The sequence below is a fragment of the Amphibalanus amphitrite genome, unplaced genomic scaffold, assembly GCF_019059575.1.
Source record: "Amphibalanus amphitrite isolate SeventyFive unplaced genomic scaffold, NRLGWU_Aamphi_draft 000645F_arrow, whole genome shotgun sequence".
Lineage (NCBI taxonomy): Eukaryota > Metazoa > Arthropoda > Thecostraca > Balanomorpha > Balanidae > Amphibalanus > Amphibalanus amphitrite.
In genome coordinates, this window is record NW_024882139.1 from 360659 (window position 1) to 387726 (window position 27068).

Here is a 27068-nt window from a genome sequence, read left to right on the forward strand (position 1 = left end):
TTTGTGGTGCTTGAGGTTTATGGTGCTTCATTTTTTTTTAGCTTAGCCAAACGTAAGAGACGTCGAATTTAGCAAACTCTCCAATCAGATATTTGTAGCTCCAAATTATGCACAGCGATGGCACACACAGAACAAAGCGGGTACTTATATTACAGTAACTCGTTCGCAGAGGATTCATTTTCGCCAAGATGTTCGCACGGTTTCCGTTGACTTCTCGCATACATACCTACAAGATCTTAGAGCACATTATATTGGACGTCAAATCATTTCATACAGTGTTCACGTACACCATCTTTTCGCATCAATCTTTCGCCAAGTTTCTTTTCGTTAGGAAGACTCAGATCTTACAATCTTTTATCTACACGTTCTTCACATCCAAAACCAATCACTCTCCACTAATCCTGTCACATCTTCCCCAAAGTCTCTCATCTCTCACCAAAACTTCCACATCCCCATTTCTTCACAATGTACTCGCCCCTCGCGCACTCAAGTCCATGGCACCTCCCCGCAGAAGGCACTGTTCAGCCGTCACACTTGTAAGACACCACCGTGTCCACCCGATGAACGCTGGTACTGAACGATCGCAGCTTCACCTGTTCAGAGTTAGCGATGAAGCCCGGCGGGCTATCATCCCATTTGTCCGGCACCTCGGCGTCCCGGGAAGTGTGGATGAGCAAGTTGAACGAGCCTGTCGGTAAAAGGGGAATATGACGTCACTGGGGGGTAATATGTGGGGTGTATGTCGTTATGTGAGGAATTTGGGATAGAATGACGGTAAAGTCGATTGAAAAACGGAGTACAATGAAACACTGACGACTTTAAGTTCGATTTCAACCCTGTGTAATTACTATGACCCGCACCGTGCTGGGGGATAGAGATTTTTACGCCCTCGATGTTTCTTCGCTAAGAGCTAAAAAGATCGGCGATAAGTCTTTTCTGCACATTAAAAAGTTAGACCTGGGTCATTAGAAGTCAGGTCACCAGGTTACAGCAAATGACCTTACGTCAAAAAAAAATTACTAGCTTACCATAGCTAAACCGACTGAGCGATCGCTTTAAAACGTTCAGGGATTAAAAGGAGCAGCAGTATATATGATATGCACCTATATCTCGTAATTTTTATATGTGACGCTACTTTCAAGAGATACTCTGCGTCAACATACTGACAGAATACTCACACTGGCCATACTGACTGAATACTTGCACTGGCCATACTGACAAAATACTTGCACTCAACGTACTGGCAAAATGGTTACACTGGTCACACTGACGAATACTTACACTGGCCATACTTACTAAAACTTACACTGGCCATACTGGCAAATACTTACACTAGCCATTTTGACAAAACACACTGGCCATACTCACAGACAACTTACACTGGTCAAACTGATGGAATATTTACATTAGCCACACTGAAAGAATACTTACACTGGCCATACTGCAGAATACTTATACACTGGCCATACTGAAGGAATACTTACATTGGCCATACTAACAACTACTTACACTGGCCTCACTGACAAAATACTTACACTAGCAATACTGACAGAATACTTAAATTGGCCATATTAGTAAACTTCCTGACAAATACTTACATACACTGGCCATACTAACAGAAAACTTCAACTGGTCATACTAACAACCAGGGTTTCGAAGTCGGAGTCGGAGTCGGAGTCGCCCGGAGCGTTGGCAAGCAGCCAGGAGTCGGAGTCGAAGTCGGAGTCGGAGTCGGTCAAGCTGCCTCGACTCCGACTCCGGGAAGTTAACTAAAATCCGTGATATCACTTTTCAGTTGTTTTTAACCAGTGGCCCCGCGGTAGAGTTCGCTTCTGGTGATCAAAAATAACTTTTTCACACACCTTGTTTTTGTTCCGAGTCCCGGTCCTGGATTTCCACGCCCTGCTGGGGGTGGGGTCACCGAAAGTAAAATTTCGCCACTTCCCACGTCAAACTTCGACAAGTCTCGACAAACCAGCGCTTAACTCAGGAACGGATAGAGCTACAGCACAGTGGAAAAGCGCATTCGATAGCTCTTTTAACGGTCTTTCTGAATAGCTCTCGCATATTTGACCTGAGGTCAACGGTTTAGCCTGCAGGGGGCAAAAACTGTCAAAACAGACGTACTTTGCGGAAACGGTTTTTCTGCATTAGCTTTTGACTCAAAACTTGCACGAGACTATTTTTATCAGCATCGTGTTCCTCTCGTCAAGACACATCTAATGAACTATAAATTGACTTCGAAACGTCAACTTTAAAATTGGACCTCAGGTCAAGGTAATGGCCTGACAGGAAAAGGTCATGTTGCATATCAGTCGATCCGTATCGTCGGTCGAACACATCTAAAGCGTTTTCATCGCTTTAGCGTACCTCTATCAAAAGGTATTAGCGAAAAACTGTTAGATATTATTCGTGACCCGAGATGACCTCAGGGACATAACGAGGGGTCACGGGTGCCATTTTCCGGTTCATTGTGTCATGTTGACTTGTAATTCGATGTTTGAAATTGTTTAGAATGACGTCAGTCTAAAAGAGGCGCCTTTCATTCTTTTCTATTGACTTTAATGGAGAGGTCGGAAAATTGATCTGACCTTAGGTCACCGATATCAAATTTCCGAGAAAAACATTTTGTACGCACTGTTACCCTTATCAATTGCTGAAAGTTTCAAAGTGATCGGCCACTCGGTGTAGCTATGGTAGGCATTTAATTTGTCATGAGGTGAGGCCACTTGACGTGATCTGGTAACCTGACGTTGAGTGACCTTGGTCTGAAATGTACACAGCATATGCAGAAACGGATGCATGATAAGGTGTGCCGAAAACGGTGCCGCCGGAGGGGGTGTTCCAACACCCCCCAGCAGGGCGCGGGTTAATAAAGTGTCGTTTTCAATGTTTCGTATCAGACCCGGGGTCGGAGTCGGAGTCGGTCAGGAGCTCGGAGTCGGAGTCGGAACACCCTGCTAACTACTTACACTGGCCATACTGACAGAATACTTCCACCGGCCATAATGGCGGGATACTTACACTTGTCAATGGTTACACTAACAACTACTTACACTGGTCATACTGACAGAATATTTCCACTGGTCATACTGACAGAATATTTCCACTGGTCATACTGACGGGATACTTACACGGACAGTCGAGCAGAGGCAGAAAAGTCACTGACGCAGTGATCTGGCGAATGACGTTCTGTACTTCTTTACGAATCGCCTTCGGGTCTTTATTTCCCGTCACTTCAGAGCTGAGAGCAGGCGATAAAGGCGACATTAGCGGCGTTTGGTAGTGGAATATGAGCGTTATTAGTACGCTCTAACATAACATAACATATAAATAAATAAATAAATAAATAATAACGAGATTACACTCTGCTGCGGTTTGGTGGGCACCTCCGAATGGCGCATATTTCTGAAATCAACGTGATTGCAAAAGTGAGTGTGTGTGGGGTAGGGATACAATAGTGACAAGCAGAAAGAAATAGCATACAAATTAGCATCAATTTTCAGAGAACGTACAGTGTGTGATACGGAGTCGATCCCGCAATAGGTGGAAGAGAATACAAACACTTGGAAATAAGTTCAACGGTTAAAGACTTCACACCAATGAGAGAACAAGAAGGATTATGCCAAGTCAGTGTTTCTTACTTTTAGTCTTCTTTCTAACGTGTAATGTGTGCCCACTTTCCGTAACTATGAACGTGCTCTCTCTCTCCCTCTCTGTCTCCTTCTCTGTCTCTGTCTCTGTCTCTGTCTGTCTCTCTCTCTCTCCCTCTCTCTGTCTCTCTGTCTCTCTCTGTCTCTCTCTTTCTCTCTCTCTCTCTCTCTCTCTCTCTCTCTCTCTCTCTCTCTCTCTCTCTCTCTCTCTCTCTCTCTCTCTCTCTCTCCTCACCCGTCCACCGCCGTCGCTCCCTCGTTGGCCACGATAAACTCCCATCGCTCCAGTACCTCCTTGGTATCCACGTTAGATATAACGAGAACCAATCGCTGGACGACACGGGCCTCCAGCCACACTGGAATAGAAGGGGACAGATCGTAGTCATACACATAGTGATATATAGTGCTGTATTAGTGTACGAGAACCAGCCGCTAGACGACACGGGCTTCCAGGGAGACTGTAACAGAGCGGGAACAACGTACTGGTTATACACATAGTGATATAATAGTGATGTTATTAGTGATGCTGGACGACCCTGGCCTCGAGCCCAACTGGAGGAGAGTGGAAACATACCATACCGGTTACACACAGTGGTATATAGTGATGTATTCTATTAGTGAGCGGTGTTTTATGGTGTTAGTCTTAGACTCCTAGTTAAAAAACCAAAGCCCATCAAAAGTTATAAGACCAAAGAGGGTCCTAGTTATAAGACCCTCGCCGGCACAGGGGGGTTGATGCACCCCCCTAAAGTTTTTCGCCAATAACTCGCGTAAAAAGCGGCCGATCGCGAAGAAACTTTCACGTTAGGGTCCAAGAGCAATGCAAGCGGGGACATTGGGGTTCTGTCGGCAAAGAAGAAATATTCAAGTTCATTTTAAAAGTCTACCGCGCAATGTAGCATTCTTTTATTCCGTTCCAAGTGGCGCTACTCTGGCGGCGCATCTGGGAACTACTAACTGTACTCAGGCCATGTGACCTTGACCGGCTCCTGAGATTGAGGTCACGTGACGCTCGGCCCGCCGGCGGCCGGTCCCATGAGAAAATTCAAGTTTCACGCAGTGCAATTTTGCATTGACAGACACCATTGACATATGATTCTAGACTAGCATTCGATACAGCGTTTAATTCTACACAGAATGACACTAAATTCAAGAGATTACCAGCCATCACTTCATCGCACTTTTTGTGTAAGAGAGGAACGCTTGTGAGTTGCAACGAGTGATTTTTTGGGATTTCTGTGTTGACAAATAATAAATGAGGATCTATGATCTCACTGGATCTCAAGCAAAAATATTAGACTCGGATCTATGATCCCTACGGATCTCTCGATAAATTTAAGAACTGGAACTATGATCCCGACGGATCCCAGATCAGGATCCGTGGGATCAGATCCCAGATCCATTTTCTCGGATCCACGCACATGTCTGGTTATTAAAAAGGAAAAAATATGATGGAACTCCTCCGCTATTCTGTGAAACAAAACGATGTCGCATATTTTCGTGACGGGAGCGTGGCGGTCCCGCATGTGAATATATGCCGGCTGATGTTTCTTGCCAACAAACGTAACAATAATTGCTAAGAATCGTGTCCTGGAACAAATTTTGCTAGCTATTCAATGATGCTAGTTATTACAAGAATGAGAATGGTATCTGGCCGCAGACTTCATTCTTTTTGTCTTTATTTGGAGATTCATGGTGCTTTGCTGGCCAGACTTTGTATTTGCAGGTCTGGCAAGTAATGCTCTATGAGCTTTCGAATTCCGATAGGTAGGTGTGTAGGGAAAATAAAATCTTCAACGATATACCATTTTTGTTCTTCGAACTAATATCATTTGACAGCCTGTAGAATATATTTTAGGAAGTGATTCTATTTGAAGAACCAGGGTACTTTTCCCTTGTTTATTAGCAGCAAACAATCAAACAGTAATACATCGTTCGTGGCGGGGCCCCACTCCCCTCGCGAAACTATATTACATCCTTTTGTTCCACAAATAGTGCGGTGAAGTGATAGCCGATTTATCCTTTTCAACAGTGCCATACTGTGTAGAATTGAATGCTTTATTGCATAACCATCTAGAATCGACATTTCATTTTCCGCATCGATATGAAAACTTGGTGCGAACTCGAAGATTATTGTTGTCAGGCCAGCAATGCCGAATAGGTAGGTAACCTGGGAAACACGAATAAGCAAACTGAAGTCTGCGACGAGATGTTATTTTAATTCTTCGAATAATTAGTAGCATTGAATAGCCCGTTAAATTTTGTACTAAATATGATTCTAGATTCAATTTACTTTTGCCTTGCTTGTTGGCAAAAGCAATAAATATGCACACATTGCACGCCGCCCTGGACGTACCCATTGCATTAACCCTCGCCCGCACATGCCATTTTCCCATCCTAGAACGCACATGAGGGGGGGGGTTTGCCACCCCCCCGCGCCATTTCGTTCCTGTTGGAGATAGAGCTTAGCGGTAAGACCAAAAAGATTTTTTGGGAAGAGACGAATCCAATGATACCCAGTTTTACCTTCTCAGATCAGTCATTGACCTTCCAGGTCAGGTCAAACTAAAAAATGTTGCTGTTTTGGGTCACCGTTGGATATCAAGTGCGCTGCTTATCATATACCGATGACGATGCCGTTTTCTGGTGCCAAGCCAGCTAGAACCTCTTTGTCACACTACCCGACCAGGTTTTTGCTGCTGAGGTCATTTCAGGTCAAGTTAGGTCAAGGTTAATTATATGTGTTTGTATGTCTGTGTGTGTTTGTGTGCATACTGATGTGTGCACCGATTGTCTATGTGTCCAAATTACATGAAATCATGATCTGAGAAGCTTTTACCAAAAATGCAGTAAAAAAACTTCACAAAAAGTAAATTCCGTTTGCCTAAAACGCAATTATCTTAGATGACCTAAGTTGACCTTGACCTTCACCTTGACATCTGTACATCGTCGAACAACATGTTCCATGATAGGTGGGAGGTAAGACTGGCAAAAAAGGCCGAAATCAAGGTGTCAAAAGCTCACAAGGCCCATAGCTAACGCAAGATGTTGAGAATTGGCCATTTGGGTCATGACATGACCTGAAAAACAAGGTCATATCTCCAAAACAAAAACCACAGAAACTTGAAATTTTTAGTGGACATCAAGAAAGGATAGAGGAGCAGCTATACGAAAAATCAGCCTTCTAGCTCTAAAAATGTTGAGTGCAGAGCAGAAAGACTACCTGGGGGGGGGGGTGGCAACCACCCCCCCCCCCATGTGCGGGCGAGGCGAGGTAATGCAACGTCGGCTCGGCACTCCTTCTGTTCCACAAAAAGCGCGATGAAGTGATGGCGCATAATCCCTCAAATTTGGTGTCATTCTATGTAGAATTGAACGCTCTATCGAATGCTTGTCTAGAATCGACATTTTATCGTGCACGCCAATAAAACTTGAAAAAAGCTTAGGCATGGCTAGCAGTGCTCATTGTCCTATAAATAAAGACAAGTAGGAAACATGAAATTTGCGACGAGAATTCATCATCATTTTTCGAATAATCAGTATTATTGAATAGCCCGTAAAATGAATTCCCGGTTGCGATTCTAGAACCAATGTACTATTCCCTTATTTATTGGTAACAAACAATCAATTAGCATGCATCGTTCCCGGCGGCGCCCCGCTCCCATCGCAAAAACATGCAAATTCCTTTTGTTCCACAAATAGTGCGGTGAAGTGATAGCCGATTTATCCTTTTCAACAGTGCCATATTGTGTAGAATTGAGCACTTTATCGAACAGCCATCTAGAATCGACATTGCATTGTGCATATATAAATGCAATGAAAACCCTAAGCCTCATGCTAATAATTGTATTCAAAATAGGGCCAAGAAAATGAGACTCATTTTCTTGGCCCTATTTTGAATACAATTATTAGCATGAGGCTTAGGGTTTTCATTGCATTTATATATATAATCATGAGCCTTAAAACCGCGCTTTCTTTCATCATTTCATTGTGCACATTAATAGGTATGAAAACTTGGTGCGAACTCGAAGATTATTGTTGCCAGGCCATCAACGCCGAATAATCCGGGAAACATTAGCGAGTAAGGAAATTGAAATCTGCGAAAAGATGTTATTTTAATTCTTTGAAAAATTGGTAGTATTGAATAGCCCGTTAGATTTGGTACCATATGTGATTCTAGATTGAATTTACTATTGCCTTGCTTGTTGGCAATAGCAATAAATCTGCACACGTCGCACGTCGCCCTGGACACACCCATTGCATTAAAATGCAACGTCGGCTCGACACTCCTTTTGTTCCACAAAAAGTGCGATGAAGTGATGGCGCATAATCCCTCGAATTTGGTGTCATTCTGTGTAGAACTGAACGCTGTATCGAATGCTTATCTAGAATCGACGTTTTATCGTGCACGTCCAAAAAATTGATAAAAGCTTATGCATGGCCAGCAGTGCTCATGGTCCTACAAATAAAGACAAGTAGGAAAAATAAAATCTGCGACGAGTTATCATTCTCATTCCTCGACTAACCGGTATCATTAAAAAGCCCGTAAAATGTATTCCCGGACACGATTATAGAACCAACGTATTATTCCTTTGTTTATTGGCAACAAACAATCGATACCTAGCCTACATCGTTCGCAACGGGGCCCCACGGCACTCGCCAAACGACATCCTTCTATTTCACAAATAGTGCAGTGAAGTCATAGCAGAGTCATCCTTTTCAGCAGTGCCATGCTGTGTAGAATTGATTGCTTTATTAAAAAACTATCTAGCATCCACACATTATTTTGCGCATCGATATGAAACTTGGTGGGAACTCGAAGGTTATTGTTGTTGGGCGAGCAATGCCGAATAGGTAAGCCAGGAAATATTAACGAGTAGGGAAATTGAAAGCTGCGACGAGATGTTATTCTAATTCTTCAAATGATAAGTAACATTGAATAGCCCGTTAAATTTAGTACCAAACATGATTCTAGATTGAATTTACTATTGCCTTGCTTGTTGGCAAAAGCAATAAATATTCACACCTCGCACGCCGCCCTGGACGCACCCATTTCATTATAATGCAACGTCGGCACGACACTCCTTCTGTTCCACAAAAAGTGCGATGAAGTGATGGCGCATAATCCCTCGAATTTGGTGTCATTCTGTGTAGAATTGAACGCTGTATCTAATGCTTGTCTAGAATCGACATTTTATCGTGCACGTCCATAAGAAATGGATAGAAGCTGTATGCCAGAATTGAAGAATGTATAGCCAGAAGTCCCAAATGGGCCTCTAAATAAAGACAAATAGGAAACATGAAATCTGCGACGAGATATCAAGCTCATTCTTCGAATAATCAGTATTATTGAATAGCCCGTAAAATGTGTTCCAAGATGCGATTCTAGAACCAATGTACTATTCCCTTATTTATTGGCAACAAACAATCAATTAGCAGGCATCGTTCCCGGCGGCGCCCCGATCCCATCGCAAATATATGCAATTTCCTTTTGTTGCACAAATAGTGCGGAGAAGTGATAGCCGATTTATCCTTTTCAGTAGTGCCATGTTGTGTAGAATCGAGCACTTCATTGAACAGCCATCTAGAATCTACATTTCATTGTGCGCATCAATATGAAAACTTGGTGCGAACTCGAAGATTATTGTTGCCAGGTCAGCAATGCCGAATAGGTAACCTGGGAAATATTAACGAATAAGCAAATTGAAATCTGCGACGAGATGTCATTTTAATTTTTCGATTGATTAGTAGCATTGAATAGCCCGTTAAATTTAGTACCAAACATGATTCTAGATTGAATTTACTATTGCCTTGCTTGTTGGCAAAAGCAATAAATCTGCACACATCGCACGCCGCTCTGAACGCACCCATTGTATTAAAATGCAACGTCGGCTCGACACTCCTGTTCCACAAAATTCAAAAAGTGCGATGAAGTGATGGCGCATAATCCCTCGAATTTGGTGTCCTTCTGTGTAGAACTGAACGCTGTATCGAATGCTTATCTAGAATCGACATTTTATCGTGCATGCCAATAAAAATTGATAAAAGCTTATGTATGGCCAGCAGTGCTCATGGTCCTCCAAATAAACACAAGTAGGAAAAATAAAATCTGCGACGAGTTATCATTCTCATTCCTCGAATAGCCGGTATCATTAAAAAGCCCGTAAAATGTATTCCCGGACACGATTATAGAACCAACGTATTATTCCTTTGTTTATTTGTCAACAAACAATCGAGTAGCATACCCACATCGTTCGTCGCGGGGCCCCACTCCTCTCGCGAAACGATGTAACATCCTTCTAATTTATAAATAGTGCGGTGAAGTGATAGCAGAATTATCCTTTTCAGCAGTGCCATATTGTGTAGAATTGATTGCTTCCTTCGCCCCAGTGGGGGGGGGGCATATGTTACCACCCTGTCGCGTTTTTTGCGTGTAAATAAAAAACCGCGGCGCGCAGCGCCGCGCCGCTTGGGGTAGCTTTTTGTACATCAATTTTGGACAATGTGTGAAATTTTTGACCCCAGGTCATGTCAGGTCAGGTCACCAGGTCAAGTTAACTGACCAAGCCTAAAAAAAGTTTGCAATCATGTCCAGCCTGCAGTGTTTGTCAGAAAGGTTTCAAACTTGGTGGATTGCATGATGTTATGGGCGCCTACAATTTGTATATCTCGGATTTTTTTATATCCGTGACCTAAGGTCAGGTCAGTGGCGTGACCTTACCATTATAAGGCAATGGAGAAAAATGAAAATGCCTCTAAATCCGTGTGTATGCATAGGAACAGTCCAAATATTTCAGAATCACAATGATTTGGACCACCCGTGACGACCAAGGTGTGTTTTTTGCTGATAGCCTCTAGAAAGGTCATCCGTGGTCATTTGAGGCTACAAACAGATTTTTGCCAATAACTCTCGATTGGAAAGAGATAGGACGCTGGGGATGGTCTCATTGTGTTTGTCTTGTTGAGACGCATCGAATGATATGCAACATGACCTTTTCCGGTCAGGTCATGACCTTGACCTGAGGTCAAATTTTCAAGTTGACCTTTCAAGGTCAAATTATAGTTCATTCGACGCGTCTCGTCGAGAGGAACACGATTCTGGCAATAGAAATGTCCTAGCTGGTTTAAGTCAAAAGTTATTGTCGAAAAACACATTTCGTAAAAACAGCTATTTTTTTAGTTTTTGCCCTCTGGAGGCTAAACCGTTGACCTGAGGTCAATTTTGATGATGACCTTATCAAAAGAAGAGTTCAAAAGCTATCTATTGCTTTTTTATGCGTTTTTCTAGCTATCATAGTTCCTGAGATAAATGCATGTTTTCTGAGAAATATAATGACATTTGGCAAATTTTGACCTTTGATGACCTCCAGTGACCCCAATATTGCTCTAAGATGAAAATGACCTAAATACTTTCAAACGTACGCATTGAGAGCTATCGACTGCTTTTTACCGCATCTTTCTAGCCCTCTTAGTTTTTGAGTTAGAGGTGGGTGGTAACATATGCCCCCCCCCCCCACTAGGGCGAAGTTGGCTGAGACCGCCACTGGGGCGCGGGTTAAACAGCTATCTAGAATCTACACATCATTTTGCTCGTCGATATGAAAACTTGGTGGGAACCTCGAAGGTTATGGTTGCTGGGCGAGCAATGCCGAATAGGTAAGCCGGGAAATATTAACGAGTAAGGAAATTGAAATCTGCGACGAGATATTACTCTAATTCTTTGAAAAATTAGCAGCATTGAATAGCCCGTTAAATTTAGAACCCAACATGATTCTAGATTGAATTCACCATTGCCTTGCTTGTTGGCAAAAGCAATAAATATGCACACATCGCACGCCGCCCTGAACGCACCCATTGCATTAAAATGCAACGTCGGCTCGACACTCCTGTTCCACAAAAAGTGCGATTAAGTGATGGCGGATAATCCCTCGAATTTGGTGTCATTCTGTGTATAATTGAACGCTGTATCGAATGCTTATCTAGAATCGACATTTTATCGTGCACGCCAATAAAACTTGATAAAAGCTATGTATGGCCAGCAGTGCTCATGGGCCTCCAAATAAAGACAAGCAGGAAAAATAAAATCTGCGACGAGATATCATTCGCATTCCTCAAATAGCCGGTATCATTAAAAATCCCGTAAAATGTGTTCGCGGACAAGATTCTGGAACCAACGCATTATTCCTTTGTTTATTGGCAACAATCAATTAGCATACATCGTTCGCGGCGGCGCCCCGCTCCCATCGCAAATATAGGTATGCAATATCCTTTTGTTCCACTTATAGTGCGGTGAAGGGATTGCAGATTTATTCTTTTCAATAGTGCCATATTGTGTAGAATTGAGCATATTATTGAACAGCCATCTAGAATCGACATTGCATTGTGCGCATCAACATGAAAACTTGATGCAAACTCGAAGGCTGATGTTGTCAGACGAGCAATGCCGAATAGGCGAATAGGTACAATACCTAACCTGGGAAATATTAACGAGTAAGCAAATTGAAATCTGCGACGAGATGCTATTTTAATTCTTTGAATAATTAGTAGCATTGAATAGCCCGTTAAATTTAGTACCAAACGTGATTCTAGATTCAATTTACTATTGCCTTGCTTGTTGGCAAAAGCAATAAATCTGTACATATCGCACGCCGCCCTGCTACGCTCCCATTGCGTTAGCATGCAACGTCGCCTCGACATTCTTTCTGTTCCACAAAAAGTGCGATGAAGTGATGGCAGATAATCTCTTAAATTTAGTGTCATTCTGTGTAGAATTAAACGCTGTATCCAATGCTAATCTAGAATCATATGTCATTGGTGTCCGTCTACGCAAAGTTTCACTGCAAACTTGAATTTTCGCTTCGGTGCGGTCGCCGACGGGCCGAGCGTCACGTGACCCCAATCTCAGGAGCCGGTCAAGGTCACATGACCAGAGATCGGTCAGTAGTTCTCAGATTTACCGCTAGAGTAGCGCCACTTGTATCGATGTCCGCCCTTGGACCGTAACGAGTACCCTTGCATTTATCAATTTTACACCTACCCTGAAAATTATATGATCCTGACCCAAATGACCTATGACCTGTGACCTACTTTCCGAGACCATGTTTGGCCGGAATCACGATTCGGCGTATGTCGGCTCGCATTAGCCGCGCGTTTGCAAGCTTTTCGTGGTTTCAAACGTTCAAACATGTGATTTGATGTTGCTCCCATGCATTAGGGTGGGTGTCAAGGTCACGTGAAGGTCAGGTCAGGTCAATTACCTTTGGTGACCTCGGGTGACCTCGGTTCACTTTTTCGAGTTTTACATGTTTCTTGGCTAGTTTTTGGAGCTGAATTCGAATTTAGCAACCATTTGAACATTTACGAAGTAGTTTTGGTGCCTTCGTAACATGTTACGAAGCTGTCAAAGGCGGTTGACACGTACTACGAATACCCGTCACGACGCCTACTGGTTGACCTGACCTGACCTGACCCGACCTGGTCTAAATGCTTAAAGCCATCATCTGTGATCAAAACTAACACGATATTCGTGATCAGCACCCCGAAAAACCCCTAAGCAGCTGTGATGATGCCCCCTGGGGGGTCCGGAAGCGGTGGGGAGCATGTTTTCAAAAAAAAAAAAATTATTAAATAAAATTTCTTTCATCGGGGGTGTTTTTCTTTCCGAGATGGTTGCCGACCTGCGCCGTGCTCTGGAACAACCTCAGGTGAGTGTTTTCGGCTGGTAGATCCTCAAATGGTTGGTTAATGAGTTGATTTTTCTTGCTGTTTGATTTCTCTCTTGTTCAAACGTAATTACACACCCATTTCCAATTGCTGATCGGTCCGTTGGTTTCAAGCTGACCGATTCCTTTCCGCCACCGTTCCTTGCGCCTGGGGCTCGTCACAAACAATATTTATAATGAGGCTGGCTTGTCGCTTGTCAACATATAGTCTTCACTGCCTAGGATGGCATCTGTCTCATAAGGAATTTAGGACACGGATGTCTCCCCAAAGCATATAATTTTGATGCCTCCCTTGAGGACATAACCTGAAGCCACCATCTGACACCTGATAGCTACCCACCATTCTCTCCCTTTCTAATGCCTATCATCCCAAAGATAATCGAGTACATCCCCATTTAATGTCGCCCTCAATGCTGAGATTAGATCTCCCGCTGGTCCTTACACTATATGACGCATACCTCAATCTCCCTCAGACTCACTCTCTTTGGCATACCTCTCTCATCCCACTACAATAAATTTGATCCCGCGTCGACCCCTCAGTCCCTCCCAGCAATTGTTCTAACTCCCTCCAGCGGTACATATCAGGGACAATAAACGCAATTTGTTCAATAGACTCCGTGATTAGTGTAAATTTCATCTAAGCTTACTCTTACCTCCCAACGACTTATCGCGCCCCATTCCAACATTGGAATTGTGTGTGCTCTTCCTAGCACCTCTTGGCTCCCTGGCCCAATATTCTCGAACACCTACATCACTTGACCCTGATTACTTGTCTAAAGGTGCAACGCAGGTAGCGATTACATTATTAGCTTTCGTCGATGGGTGTGATTGGTTCAATCAATCTCTGCTGGCCCACTCTCTTCGAACACCTACATCATTTGACCCCGATTACTTGTCTAAAGATATGACGCGGGTAGCGTCAGTTATTAGCGTTCCTCGGTGACTATGATTGGTTCGTCAACCTCTGCCGCTCACGGCACGTCTCTGTCTCCCTACTAAAAAAAAATCCGCGGCCGGACGTTGGTTACTGACCCTTGCAGCCCTTCTGTGAGAGACCGTCTTACGCGTTTTCACCTAACGAACCGGTGGACACAAGCCTGCTACCCCGACGACCGCAGTCTCACCGGGCTCATAGACAGGTACCTACTCAGTACTCTCATGCAGTCATGGCACCCGCAAGTGGCGCCTTTGAATCATTGACCGGTGTGATTCGAAAGACTCCATGACTGAATCTATCCTGCAATTTTATCCGACGCCGTGGAATTCTGTCCTGCAGATGTGTGTTCAAGCGCGTTAGCGTCATGAGTGATGCATGCTGCGATACTTCCGACGGTGGACTTAATTCACTTACCTCATCCCGGCGGTATTCTCCTCGCCTCAACCTCTATCATTTTCGTATTTGTCACTCACCTCGGGCGGCGTGCTCTATCGCTCTGTCTCTCTCTGACTCACCTCTCAGCTTGGGCGTCTTATGGCGTTCTTCGTTCTGATATCTGCCTAACATACTTACTTCTTCCGTAACGTGAGACAGTTCCAATCCTAGTAGACTTAGACGTATCAGCAGAGTCAAAAACACATGAAAGTGTCGCAACATACCTCCTCTTCGGCTAGCATCCATCCTTAGATCTGTTCCTCCTTGTGTAATTCCGGTTTCAATATCTATCGACCACTTCAGAGTCACTCCTTCTGTATCTCCTTACCTGTCTGATCCGTAGAATCCCTTCAGTCCATGTGCGCACCGCTGCGCGGTACGAGTCAATTGTTACCCGCGACATGAACAAAAAAAAAAAATCATTTGATAGAGGAATCTGCGCCGCCAAATACTCAGACCATCTACTACTCCTTTCATCTACACGATATTTATGCCTATCATCCGAAACGCCTCCACCGTAGCTTGCTATATTCACTCAGTGACGTCATATTCCAGGAAACAGACTGTGTTTACACTTGTTGATCAGTAATGACGTCATAAGATCGTGTCGTCGGCGGGTTGGTACATCCTGAATTCTCATCGTCTAACCTTGGACACGCCAACTTTTTTGGTCGGAATCTCAACTTGACTATTCTGAGTGTTGCCTGTGATTTAATGAAGTAATTCTCGGTAGTGCCCAATCATTTGTGATCATGAATATTTTATTTGTGGATTGCTGTCTGGCGTCCCTCGCCACGTTGTCGCAAATTTCTCTGGGGTCGTAAGTATTTGCATCAAGGGAACTCTAAGGTAGTGCGCCGGATTAGTCTCAATTTGGCATTTCGATTTAAAAAAAAAAAACAATCCAACTCATGTGATTTCATGTTATCTTACTGAACCGATTTATGAGAGTCAATTTTATAATGCAGATTTTTATTGACATACTCGACCAGATGATTTATTAACTTGCAATTGACATACTCGACCAGATGATTTGTTAACTTGCAATTGACAATCGACTTGTGGTGTTCTAATTTAAGGAAGCTCGGTTTGCCAATTGCTAAGTTGTGGATAGTACACAAATTTAGGCAAATGTGGAATCCAATTATTCGAATGGGAACATCAGCAATGGGAAATGGTTAAATCAAATCAAAAAGGGGGGCTCTGCCGATTCAACCATTCAGACAAAAAAAAAAGGCAAGAGCGGTAACTTATAATAAGCTAATGGGAACTGGGCATTGGAGAATGGTGCTAATTTTAAACTAAACTGATGGCTCGGCAAAGACTAGACTGGTATAATCATCGTTGTATCTGTTCCGTCACCTGACAAAGTTTGTCATGTTCAATGATGCCTTATAAAATTCAATTCCCGGATATTAAGTGAAACCGCACTGGTCTGAAACTGTTGTGCTAGCATCCAAGGCCAGATATGAGATCAGTTGTGACCTGAGGGGTCAATGGTCATTGACATTGAAATTCCATGTTCAATAGATCATGTCAATAGAAAGAGATCAACTAACGGATGTTACTGGGAATAATATGACTTAAATTGTTGCATGTTACTGATTTATAATCAGAATTCATTAATTTCAGCGTGTCCCTCCAAAACTTTGTAAGTACAGTTGTCAGTAGCTTTTCACACCACGCATGACATGAGATGAATGTTCTCCTAGGCTTGAGGTGGCAATGTCAAAGTTTTAGTGATGCGCGCTCAATCATAACACAATTAATTCTCCGTTCCTGCTTTTAGCCTATAATTGTCTGCTAATCTGAGTCGGTAGCATGCCTCGCGATGTACAGTTTGGTTTCGACTGACAAAGGTAACCAGCTTCTCCCAGAATTAGACCGTAGAGTTGTTCACCAAGATTTACTCAATTTTGATCATATGTGACTGCTGTCTATTTCTCCCCCTTTTGACCACCCGCAAATTTGTCCGTCTTTTCTACTGAGGTCAGCATGGGTCAATCGTTGCAAGAAGGGTGCGTTCAGCTGTCTTAACAGATAATTTCTTTCTCTCAGCAGGTCCATATTGGTGCATTGCTCGCGGTGCGGCTGAGGGCTTGCTGGGCCAGCGCTCTCCAATCCGATGGGGACCGGATGGCGGATAGCATTCGTGAGATTCAACTGTCCTTGCCGTTTGCCTTAGCTGGGTTGGATTAGCATGACGGTCACTTTTTGCCTGCTGGTTAAATGAGTTATCACGCCTTACTTGAAAGGTTTCGACAAATTGAACGTATTCCAATGCAATGATCACTAAATGTTATTTAGATCATTAGAGAATGTGCCCTGTGATCAAAAGCTATCTTATGAAGTTTAGATGTTGAAACGAAGTTGAAACTCAGACCTTTGGCTTGTTGTTGGTCTGAGTCCTTTAAACAAAAGATATTTCATTGAATCTACATATACAAGATTTGTAAATTAAGCCAACGTGGAGGGTTAGGTGATAAGCATCCTTAAATGCTTGTAATTATGAGCTTAGCGGTGGCATGACCTTGTTCCACACCTGACCGGCGACCATTCTCGACTCATCGACTCATCGAGCGTCGACTCATCGACGCTTTTGGCGCCGCCTAGTGGATGTAGTTGTAGGCTACACTGGCTAGGTGGCGGTAGAGTGCTACGCATCTAATTTGTATCAAAACCTTTCATTTATGGGGTCGATCTTTGTAAAGACTGAATTAAACATTTGCTTCCTCTCTCTCTCTCTCTCTCTCTCTCTCTCTCTCTCTCTCTCGCTCGCTCTCGCTCTCTCTCTCTCTCTCTCGCTCTCTCGCTCACTCACTCCCTCGCTCACTCACCCACTCGCTCACTCACTCACCGACTAACTCACTCACTCACTCACTCACTCACTAACTCAATCAATCACTCACTCATTCACTCACTCACTCACTCTCTTATTTCAGCTCACGCATAAATGCGTGCACACGAGCGAGCTCTCGCGGCCGTATTGGGAACCAGCCCGGCCTATTTCACGCCAGGTGGCACTGTCAGCTGCATCTGAGCGCTGTCGGAGTTTGTACCGAAAGAGTTGGGTCTTGTAGGTGGCGCTAGGGGCGCTGCCGTCGGTGCAGCTATTAACCTGTTAATTGTTTAAGGTCAAGGGGCATACGTTTTCCATTTCGTTCTGACTACAATCGCTCAGTTTTAGTAAAACCTACGGGGCCCAACATATTCCCAAAATTACTCACATTAACTACTTCAAAGAACGGGTGGGCGTGATCACGTTCCCGAATCCCGGTGTTAACTAACATGATTGGGCTGGAAGTGTAGGCAATGCTGCCCGGCGGCATAATGCGTGGTGTGACCGTGCACGTTACATGGTTCCTGTCAATTAATTGGGGTCTGCAGACCGTTCAGTAATCCGATCTGAACAAAACGGTCCCTGTCATACCTGAATGGTGATTATAGGCGGTGGTAATTCCTCGCTTCCCTCCGTAACCAACTCTAGTTGAGTACAAGCAGGGTGACATATTTTGTCATAGTCACGTCACATCGAACGGTAACTCGCTTGACGTTTATGATTAAAGGTCTCAAATGATGCATCAATTTAACAACCGTGACATTTCTGCGTTAATCTTTGATATACCTCGAAGGGGGAGCTGGCATCAATGTCAGTTAGGTACTGATAATGCTAGGGGAGAAAGGGGGATTGAATGACAGGTTACGAACAGCGATAAATTTATAACGATTGAAATGGTGATTCAGATTTGTATCGGTTATATGAACGCGAATCACGAAACGACTCAATGCTGATTTAATAACAACCCGGAAGGCAATTCAGTCTTGTTCTGGCGCTGAGCTGTCGAAGGAGCAGAATAATGTTTAACGTTTACGATGTCGTACTCTCCTTATCCAATTGTAACTGAACACATTACGACTTCTGGGCCGCCTTCATGACAAACCGTATCCGAATGATGAGTCTATCCCCTGAATGTGACAATCCTACGATGACCGTCGATTTATCTCGAATAGCACTTTGTAAGAATTGAGAATCGATTGATACGCCTTGGATTAACACTAGACTGATAGTGGATTGAAACGCTGATCTACCGAGACCAGCCAAGTCAGATTGTAGAGCAGCTTATATTGACCTACTAGCAAAAAAAAAAACGAATTTGTGGTGGTCGCGTCGTGAGGGCGTGATCATTGCGTTTCCGTTGATTCGTGATCAGATCGCCGCGATGCAGTCCCGGTGAGCCTGTGAGGTTATGCCGGCGTAAAGTCGTGTGGTCGACGTGACAACTTAAAGATAATTACGCTAGCGGTCTCTGTGAATCCGAATCAGCAACATATCTGAGGTAACCCTCCCTTCTTTCCCAGACAGATTGTTAAATTTTCACGCTATATTTACAAACGGACGATACAATACTGGTCAATTTCAACCGGTGTACCACGATCGGTTGTCAGCTCGCCAATGCCAACTTAGCCTTAAATCTAATCCTAACGCCCTAACCGCAAAAAGATTATTTACAAAGCATCGCCAATTGAACTGTCATGACGTCATCTGACGTAGTTTGACGCGTCAGTGGTGACCAGCGCCCCAAAAATGACACCACCTGACCTGTTCCCCTCCCCTCTAATGCATTGGCCCCCGCACCCTACCGCGGTCGGGCCGCGAGCGCAAATGACCGACACTAGTGCTAGCACCAATACAAGTGTAAGATGAGCCATTAGCGCGCACGGGCTGTTACTGACCCGCCCCGGCTTCCCAATAACCCCTCTCCCTTCTATCCACAGACAAGGCCAGACCATTCGGGCCCATTAGCCTGTCTGCCCACCCTTACAAACAGATCGTACCGCGGCCTGCCCGGCCGGGACGCAATATGGAGCGCGCGAGACCATCCTACCGCCCTCCCCTACACGGTGTTAACCCATTACCCTCCTAATGGTGGCTCAAGTTAGACCTCAGGGAGTGGCATTTGTAATCCAGATCAGAGACATCCGATGGGTAAATGGGAGGTGAATTGTCCATGACGGGGAGGCAGTCTTGATGAGGCGGACAGATGAGATGACTCACTTGACAGTTTGTTGAACACGTCGAATCTCCGTCGCGACAGCAGAGTCCCTTCGCTCCGGCAGGGGTGGGGTCGGCCAGCCTCAGACTGAGACGTGCCGGCCGACCCGCCGTCCAGATGAGCCCTCCCCCTCGTGGTCTGTCACCCGTGGTCTGATACCGAAGTCTGTTCCCCCTCTCTCCTTCTGCATTGAGTTTTGTTCTCCGTGATTTTCAATTACCGGTTCCGCCCGGTGGTCAGTCTTTCCGTCACCGGGGCTGAAAATTGGCCTTTTCCTGTCGGCATCCGGTGCCGACTGGCCCCCCTCGCTTCACCCTCCATTCCGCCGGAATCGTGACATTCTCACTCGCCCGGGTGTTCGGCCCGGCCGCCGGATGGCTAACCGCAAATGTATCCTGTCAGCGACTGATCTGGCGCGACTCATTCCTCCCTCCTTCCTCCGCCGACGTGACGTTTCTCGCACCCCATTTCCGTTCGAATTTTCTGTCCATCCCCGGCGGATGTCCAGGGTGTCGGGAGGCTGGTCCAGCACCGGGAGCAGATGTTTCCGGCTGCGTTGCGTTTGTCGGCGGCCACTGCGCCGGCCCGGATGGGTGTGTTTGTACTCCACCCTTCGGCGAGCCTTTGATCTTCGCTTAATGGTGACCGGCCGACGGGTCGGGGGATCGTATGGTCGACTCCCTCCCCACGCCGGTTCAGCGCCGCGGCAGGCAGTGCGATCGTCCTTACGTATAGTGTGAGAGATGTCCTTTTTGACGTACGGAGAAAAAATGTCACAGCTTCCAGCTGTTACACAGCCACACTTTACGATTTTCCAACAGATCCCGATTTTGCCGACTTTTGGGTCATTGACCTGACCTGGAAGGTCAACCGATGCCCTAGGACCTTAAATTTGGGTATCATCGGCTTCCTCTCGTGACCGGCAACATGATCGTTTTTTCCGCGAAGCTCTAGCTCGATCAGGGGCCAAACGCAAGGGGGTCGTACCCCCCCCCCCTCCCTCCTTGTGCCGTCGAAGGACGCAAATTGGCCAGTGCCGGCGAGGGTTAATAGGTATACTTCACGGATTTCCATCTAAACTGGAACTGAGGCAGGAGATTCGTTTGATGTGATACGGTTCATTACGCTATGAGCTTACGTACAGCCCTCTGCAAACTGCGTGGTAGGTATTCTTTCTTCGACAAAACCGAGAATAACGCGGATACTATGCTATCGGTCGCTCGGAAATCATAACAGCAAGATGCGCGAGATTCCGCACCTTAGATTGGCATTACCATCGCATTCATTTTCCATCCAGTTTGGCAACAAAACCCAAAAGTTTATATTTGCCCCCAAAACAAACTTTTGCATTTTTTGCCACACAAGGCATATACTTTGTTTAGTGATATACCCAATCGAAGGAGTAGAGCATGGCGCCTCTATTTTCAGTGAGTTCCGACCGACTGACAACATAGTCTTTGAGTTATTACTGGCTTTGTCGAAAAAAGAATACCTACCACGCAGTCTGCTGAGGACTGTACCTATATGGACGGTCAAAGTTGTCTCGAATAGGCATTTGTCAACACGACTATTAATATCCCTGTCACCAAATGCTGAAATTAGGTTAATTAGGACGCCCCACGTAGGGAACATAATGATATTCTTTCATCTGCTCAATAGCATTACCATGCAGTGTCATTGGTTACCAGGTGATAAAATGACATCAAATTACGTCATCGGGCACCAAGTGATAGCACCACAAATGACGTCACTGGGTACCTTTGATCTGTTCCATGATGTTGCTGAGATATCCATTGACCTCCTTGTCCTGTGACAGCCACAGTGTGAGGTCGTACTTCTGGGCCGGTCTGAACGACTCGGCCGGGTAAATGCCGCGCTGGTAGAGTATTGAGTTGATGCCGAAATCTGTAGAACAGAGTCAGAGTCAGAGTCAGAGCCAGAATCAGCGTCAGAGACAGTCAGAGTCAGTGCCATCAGCGTCACAGTCAGAGTTAGCTTTACTAAAGTCCGTCACCCAGTAAATGTAACGATTGAAATTCGTTAAAAGGGAAATGTGACGCTAAAAGCTGGTATTTGACGTTAGACTCAACCATCGGTAGAAATGGTAAATACCGTCGCGGTAAAGGAAACACGTCACGGAATCTCACTGAAAACAACAAAGAAACAACGGTACCTACCAAACACAGCATTGAGACTTGAAAGAAACAACGAAAAATTACAAAGCCAACCCAGCCAGAAACTGCATAACACCCAGCATACACTGGAAGAAGTAAGAACTCACTGAAAAATTCGGCGACGATTTCTGCCGAGCCCTTCAGTGTGATGGCATTCTTGTTAACCTGCTGGGTCGCCGTCTTCCCCATGATGAAAGATCACTTGGTTCGCCAGTCACCTGTGAATGATAGCCAGGCATTGTGTTGTAGTCGGATTTTTAAGCCTGTCAGATCGATAGTGCACAGATAAATAGGGCACGAGATAAGCAAAAGAAATAAAAAACAGGTTAAAATGGTCAGAAGGCCCTGAAACCATAGATCGGTCAGAATAATAACCTCTCAAAAAGTTTCACGTGCACTTCAAAGCCAGACACGGCCTGCCTCACTCAACTGACTTCAACTGGCTGCGGCTGCTCCCACCAACCGCAGACCATCCCCGTCAGAAGCACCAAATATCGAACGCCGGAGGGACTCGATCCCGGACCTCCAAGAGTCTGGCGCCACCGTCAAGGGAACGCAGCGTCGCGGCATTTACAGGGAAGCCGGACACCTGGAGATACAGCTCAGGCTGCCAGGGCTGACCGCCAGGCAGCTGTAGGCTAGAGGTCCAGCTCAGACTGGCAGGGCTGGACCGTCAGGCAGCTGTAGGCCGGAGGTACAGCTCAGGCTGGCAGGGCTGGACCTCCAGGCACCTTTAGGCCGGAGGTACAGCTCAGGCTGGCAGGGCTGGACCGTCAGGCACCTTTAGGCCGGAGGTACAGCTCAGGCTGGCAGGGCTGGACCTCCAGGCACCTTTAGGCCGGAGGTCCAGCTCAGACTGGCAGGGCTGAGCGTCAGGCAGCTGTAGGCCGGAGATCCAGCTCAGGCTGGCAGCGCCGTGGGCCAGGCAGCTGTAGGCTGGAGGTACAGCTCAGGCTGGTAGGGCTGAGCGTCAGGCAGCTGTAGGCCGGAGATCCAGCTCAGGCTGGCAGGGCTGGACCGTCAGGCAGCTGTAGGCTGGAGGTACAGCTCAGGCTGGCAGGGCTGAGCGTCAGGCAGCTGTAGGCCGGAGATCCAGCTCAGGCTGGCAGCGCCGTGGGCCAGGCAGCTGTAGGCTGGAGGTACAGCTCAGGCTGGTAGGACTGAGCGTCAGGCAGCTGTAGGCCGGAGATCCAGCTCAGGCTGGCAGGGCTGGACCGTCAGGCAGCTGTAGGCCGGAGGTACAGCTCAGGCTGGCAGGGCTGAGCGTCAGGCAGCTGTAGGCTGGAGGTGCAGCTCAGGCTGGCAGGGCTGAGCACCAGGCACCTTTAGGCTGGAGGTACAGCTCAGACTGGCAGGGCTGAGCGTCAGGCAGCTGTAGGCCGGAGATCCAGCTCAGGCTGGCAGCGCCGTGGGCCAGGCAGCTGTAGGCTGGAGGTACAGCTCAGGCTGGTAGGGCTGAGCGTCAGGCAGCTGTAGGCCGGAGATCCAGCTCAGGCTGGCAGCGCCGTGGGCCAGGCAGCTGTAGGCTGGAGGTACAGCTCAGGCTGGCAGCGCCGTGGGCCAGGCAGCTGTAGGCTGGAGGTACAGCTCAGGCTGGTAGGGCTGAGCGTCAGGCAGCTGTAGGCCGGAGGTACAGCTCAGGCTGGCAGCGCCGTGGGCCAGGCAGCTGTAGGCTGGAGGTACAGCTCAGACTGGCAGGGCTGAGCGCCAGGCACCTTTAGGCTGGAGGTACAGCTCAGACTGGCAGCGCCGTGGGCCAGGCAGCTGTAGGCTGGAGGTACAGCTCAGGCTGGTAGGGCTGAGCGTCAGGCAGCTGTAGGCCGGAGATCCAGCTCAGGCTGGCAGCGCCGTGGGCCAGGCAGCTGTAGGCTGGAGGTACAGCTCAGGCTGGTAGGGCTGAGCGTCAGGCAGCTGTAGGCCGGAGATCCAGCTCAGGCTGGCAGCGCCGTGGGCCAGGCAGCTGTAGGCTGGAGGTACAGCTCAGACTGGCAGGGCTGTGTGCCAGGCACCTTTAGGCTGGAGGTACAGCTCAGACTGGCAGGGCTGAGCGCCAGGCACCTTTAGGCTGGAGGTACAGCTCAGACTGGCAGCGCCGTGGGCCAGGCAGCTGGCGGTAGTGATAAACCGCCAGATGGCTCGCTAAACGAGCACTGCCTGACACACCCCAAATGTAGATATCATGCTTATGTATCATGTTCATGATATGAAGGGGGGCTGAAAAGCCCCCCTCCCCCCGCCCAGAATAGAGCCTTTCAGAGCCTGCCCGGAATAGGGTTAAACGATTCTGATCCATACCTATGGGTCAGCCTCTCAGGGCCTAAGCCCAGGCTGGTAAACCTTACACTACGTCGGACGCCCGTGGGACCTCATGCGCCGAAATTCGGCGCAAGCGATTTTGCGCTGAAATTTCTGCATGATTTGCGCTGAAAATTGGCTGCCTATTTGTGCCAAAATCAAGCCACTTTTATACAAAGCACATGTGCACATCTACTGATCAAGGCTTTATCAAACAGACAGAGCGTTCCGGGGTCTTGAACGTTCCCATGTTTGAGCGTTCGAATAAGTTTTTTTCCACGGAAACCCAATATCACAATATGCATAGCGCACTGTAGCGTCGTGCCGTGAAACAAGGTGGTAGCGTCGTGCCGTGAAACAAGGCCCTTGCTGGAATTTCCGGGGCCACAAAAATCGGCGGAGCGATGTGTTTGAGGCTGGCGGGCGCCAGTGAGGGCCGGGCAGCGGAGCAGCACATGCTCCGGCACATCAGCCTCTTCTCGGCACACGGCGCAAAGCGGCGCGGGGCAATGGGCACCGCTTGTCTGGGCACTGCTGGCACGTCTGGAGGGCAGACAGCCGTTCCGGTACGAGTACAGGCACTGGAGCGAATGGGCCCAGTGGCACGGGCCCCGCCCTCACCTGGTGCACCGTAACAGCGTCCTCTCGGTCCTCTCCGGGGATAGGGAGCGGCGGCGTGCTCCCGAGGAGTGGCTTGAATAGTGACTCGGACCAGTTGACGTGCCAGTGACGCTAGGCCGCACAATGAACCACTCTGATCATCGAGCGGGCGTCAGAGGGCAGGGCGGCCGCTTGTTTCGCCAGGTCGTCCGCGCTCTCATTCTCCTTGATACCAGTGAGCAGGACAGGAACCCACTGCAGCATTACTGCACGACGCTCGGCGACGCGACGTCCAACAAGGTCTTCCATAATCCATACCGATCTCCACCCCGAGGGTCCAGGCCAAATTGGGGTCCCAGGCTTGAACTTACCGGCTTGGGAACTCATTGAGAAATGCTTTAATTCAGAGATATTTAATTTCAGTCTGCAGTTTTTGGATTTTAACGAGCTAAAGCATTCCAATGCCCCTTAGAACTTGTGATGTCAGCACAGGTCTAGATATTTACTTAGACCTTAGTTTAAGACAATTATTGATGTGGTTGCAGATATATACTGAATAGCCTTTACTAGGTAGCATTCGCCACACTGTTAACATACCCAATTATTGCTTCCAAATGATAGACTCTTTCTGAGCCATACTATTAATTGGATTATTTGCCAGCTGGTGCCATATGGTGGCGCTAGCAGAGCTTGTTACGTATCAATACTAGAAATAAGAAAGACTAAATATTAATGGCTAGTATTGTATGTCACCAGCTGGCCAGTCAGCTGATTCAATCCAGTTGTTAGCAAGGACCCTCTTTCTGAACCATGGTAGGTACAACACTTCCATGCCAATTACTAACCACAGTTATCAATAACCACCATCACTAGCGATCAATAACCACCATTGCGTCCCAGATTCCCATCTCACGATTTTCGTCGTTGCTTTTTGGCTTGCCTTGCTTGTGCGTTTGGCTCGGCTTCTTTGTCTTGTCTAACTGTTGAACACTGTTAATACAACTAATGACAGCACATCTGTATTGCTGGCGCACACCTCCAGCTCACAAACAACTTGAAACAAATGACATCTATTTATTTATTGAGCCAGAGCGTCTATTTGAAAAGGCTTTCACTATCGTCAATCTGAAAGTCCAATTCATAGGGCTAAGGTGAAGGCAGGAAGCCTACCAGCTCACCAGGTGGGTATTGAACTTTTTGAAGGTGAGAGCCAAGAGGGTCCCTTTAAAACGGACGCCGGTGAAAACAGGGCGCCGGAGGGCATATTAGTCACGTGACATTTGGAACTTCTCCCCTCTGTGGGCCTTCTATGTGCTGAACGTCACGTGTGAATTTCACGAAACTTGATCAAATGGCCCCAGCCCAGGCGCCCTGTTTTCACCATTGTCCTTTAAAATGTCCAATGGACAAAACAAAGTTGTTTCCAACTTGCAATGGCACAGCCACCACTGTCCACTGAAAGCATACCAATTGTACCTGAAAATCTCTGATAATCTGGAATATGCGGATCAGCGGATAGGATCCGTTCATCCCGTGGTATCACATGAAGAAATTGAGCTTTGATTGCATTGCAATTGAGCAAAATTGAAATAACACAGCTCACGGTTTTTCTGCCAGGAGCAGGAGCCTACATGATACGAAATTCCTGCCGCTTACCACGGTGTACCTACCACTTACTCTAGGACCCAAATTGAAAAAGGATCGGCCGCTGGCTTCTCAGTGTCTTCTCACGAATTTGAACTTTGCCGCCTCTAGTTGCTTGCGCACTCGCACGAAATGCTCGCGCAAAGCTCTCAGTTCTGTTCAGTTCACTGTAGTTTCCATGGTAACACAAAATTGGGCCCTCTTGCAGCTATCCAATCGGAGTGTAAAGTAGCCAAACCATGTGCTCCAGTAAAATAAAATGTGTTTTAGCTTGAAGAAATCACGAATAAATATTTTGGAACCAAATTTTTGCGAATTAGGCTTATTCAAACGTGAAGCTTCTCTTCATTCCCAGTTCATTGAACATAATATAATTTTTTGAGACATATGTGACGCCGCTATTTCAATTTGCTCATGTTCGTTTTTGTTTCGTAAGCTGAATCAGCAGAAAAGTCGCACCTTTATTTGTGCTTATTATTCAAGTCAAGTAAATTGGAACAGGTTGTGTGTCAAATTTGTCTAGTGCCCAATAACGTAAGTTAAGGCCACTAAAA

General features: G+C 46.4%; 1 protein-coding gene across 3 annotated transcripts; it reads right to left on the bottom strand.

The window, feature by feature from the left end:
• Window positions 1-234: 234 nt before the first annotated feature.
• On the bottom strand, window positions 235-26875 carry LOC122363871 (mitotic spindle assembly checkpoint protein MAD2A-like). 3 transcript variants are annotated; one of them, XM_043333672.1, is made up of 6 exons: window positions 26541-26875; window positions 22083-22193; window positions 21560-21706; window positions 3889-4009; window positions 3135-3244; window positions 235-688 (listed from the first exon to the last, which is right to left on the bottom strand). In XM_043333672.1, the coding sequence occupies exons 2-6, from the start codon at window positions 22162-22164 to the stop codon at window positions 522-524; spliced, it is 627 nt and encodes a 208-aa protein (XP_043189607.1). In that variant the 5' UTR covers window positions 22165-22193; window positions 26541-26875; the 3' UTR covers window positions 235-521. The 3 variants fall into 3 exon arrangements, with proteins under 3 accessions (XP_043189607.1, XP_043189606.1, XP_043189605.1); XM_043333671.1 differs by having other exon boundaries at window positions 26548-26853; XM_043333670.1 differs by lacking the exon at window positions 26541-26875 and adding an exon at window positions 25784-25990.
• Between the last annotated feature and the right edge of the window lie 193 nt (window positions 26876-27068).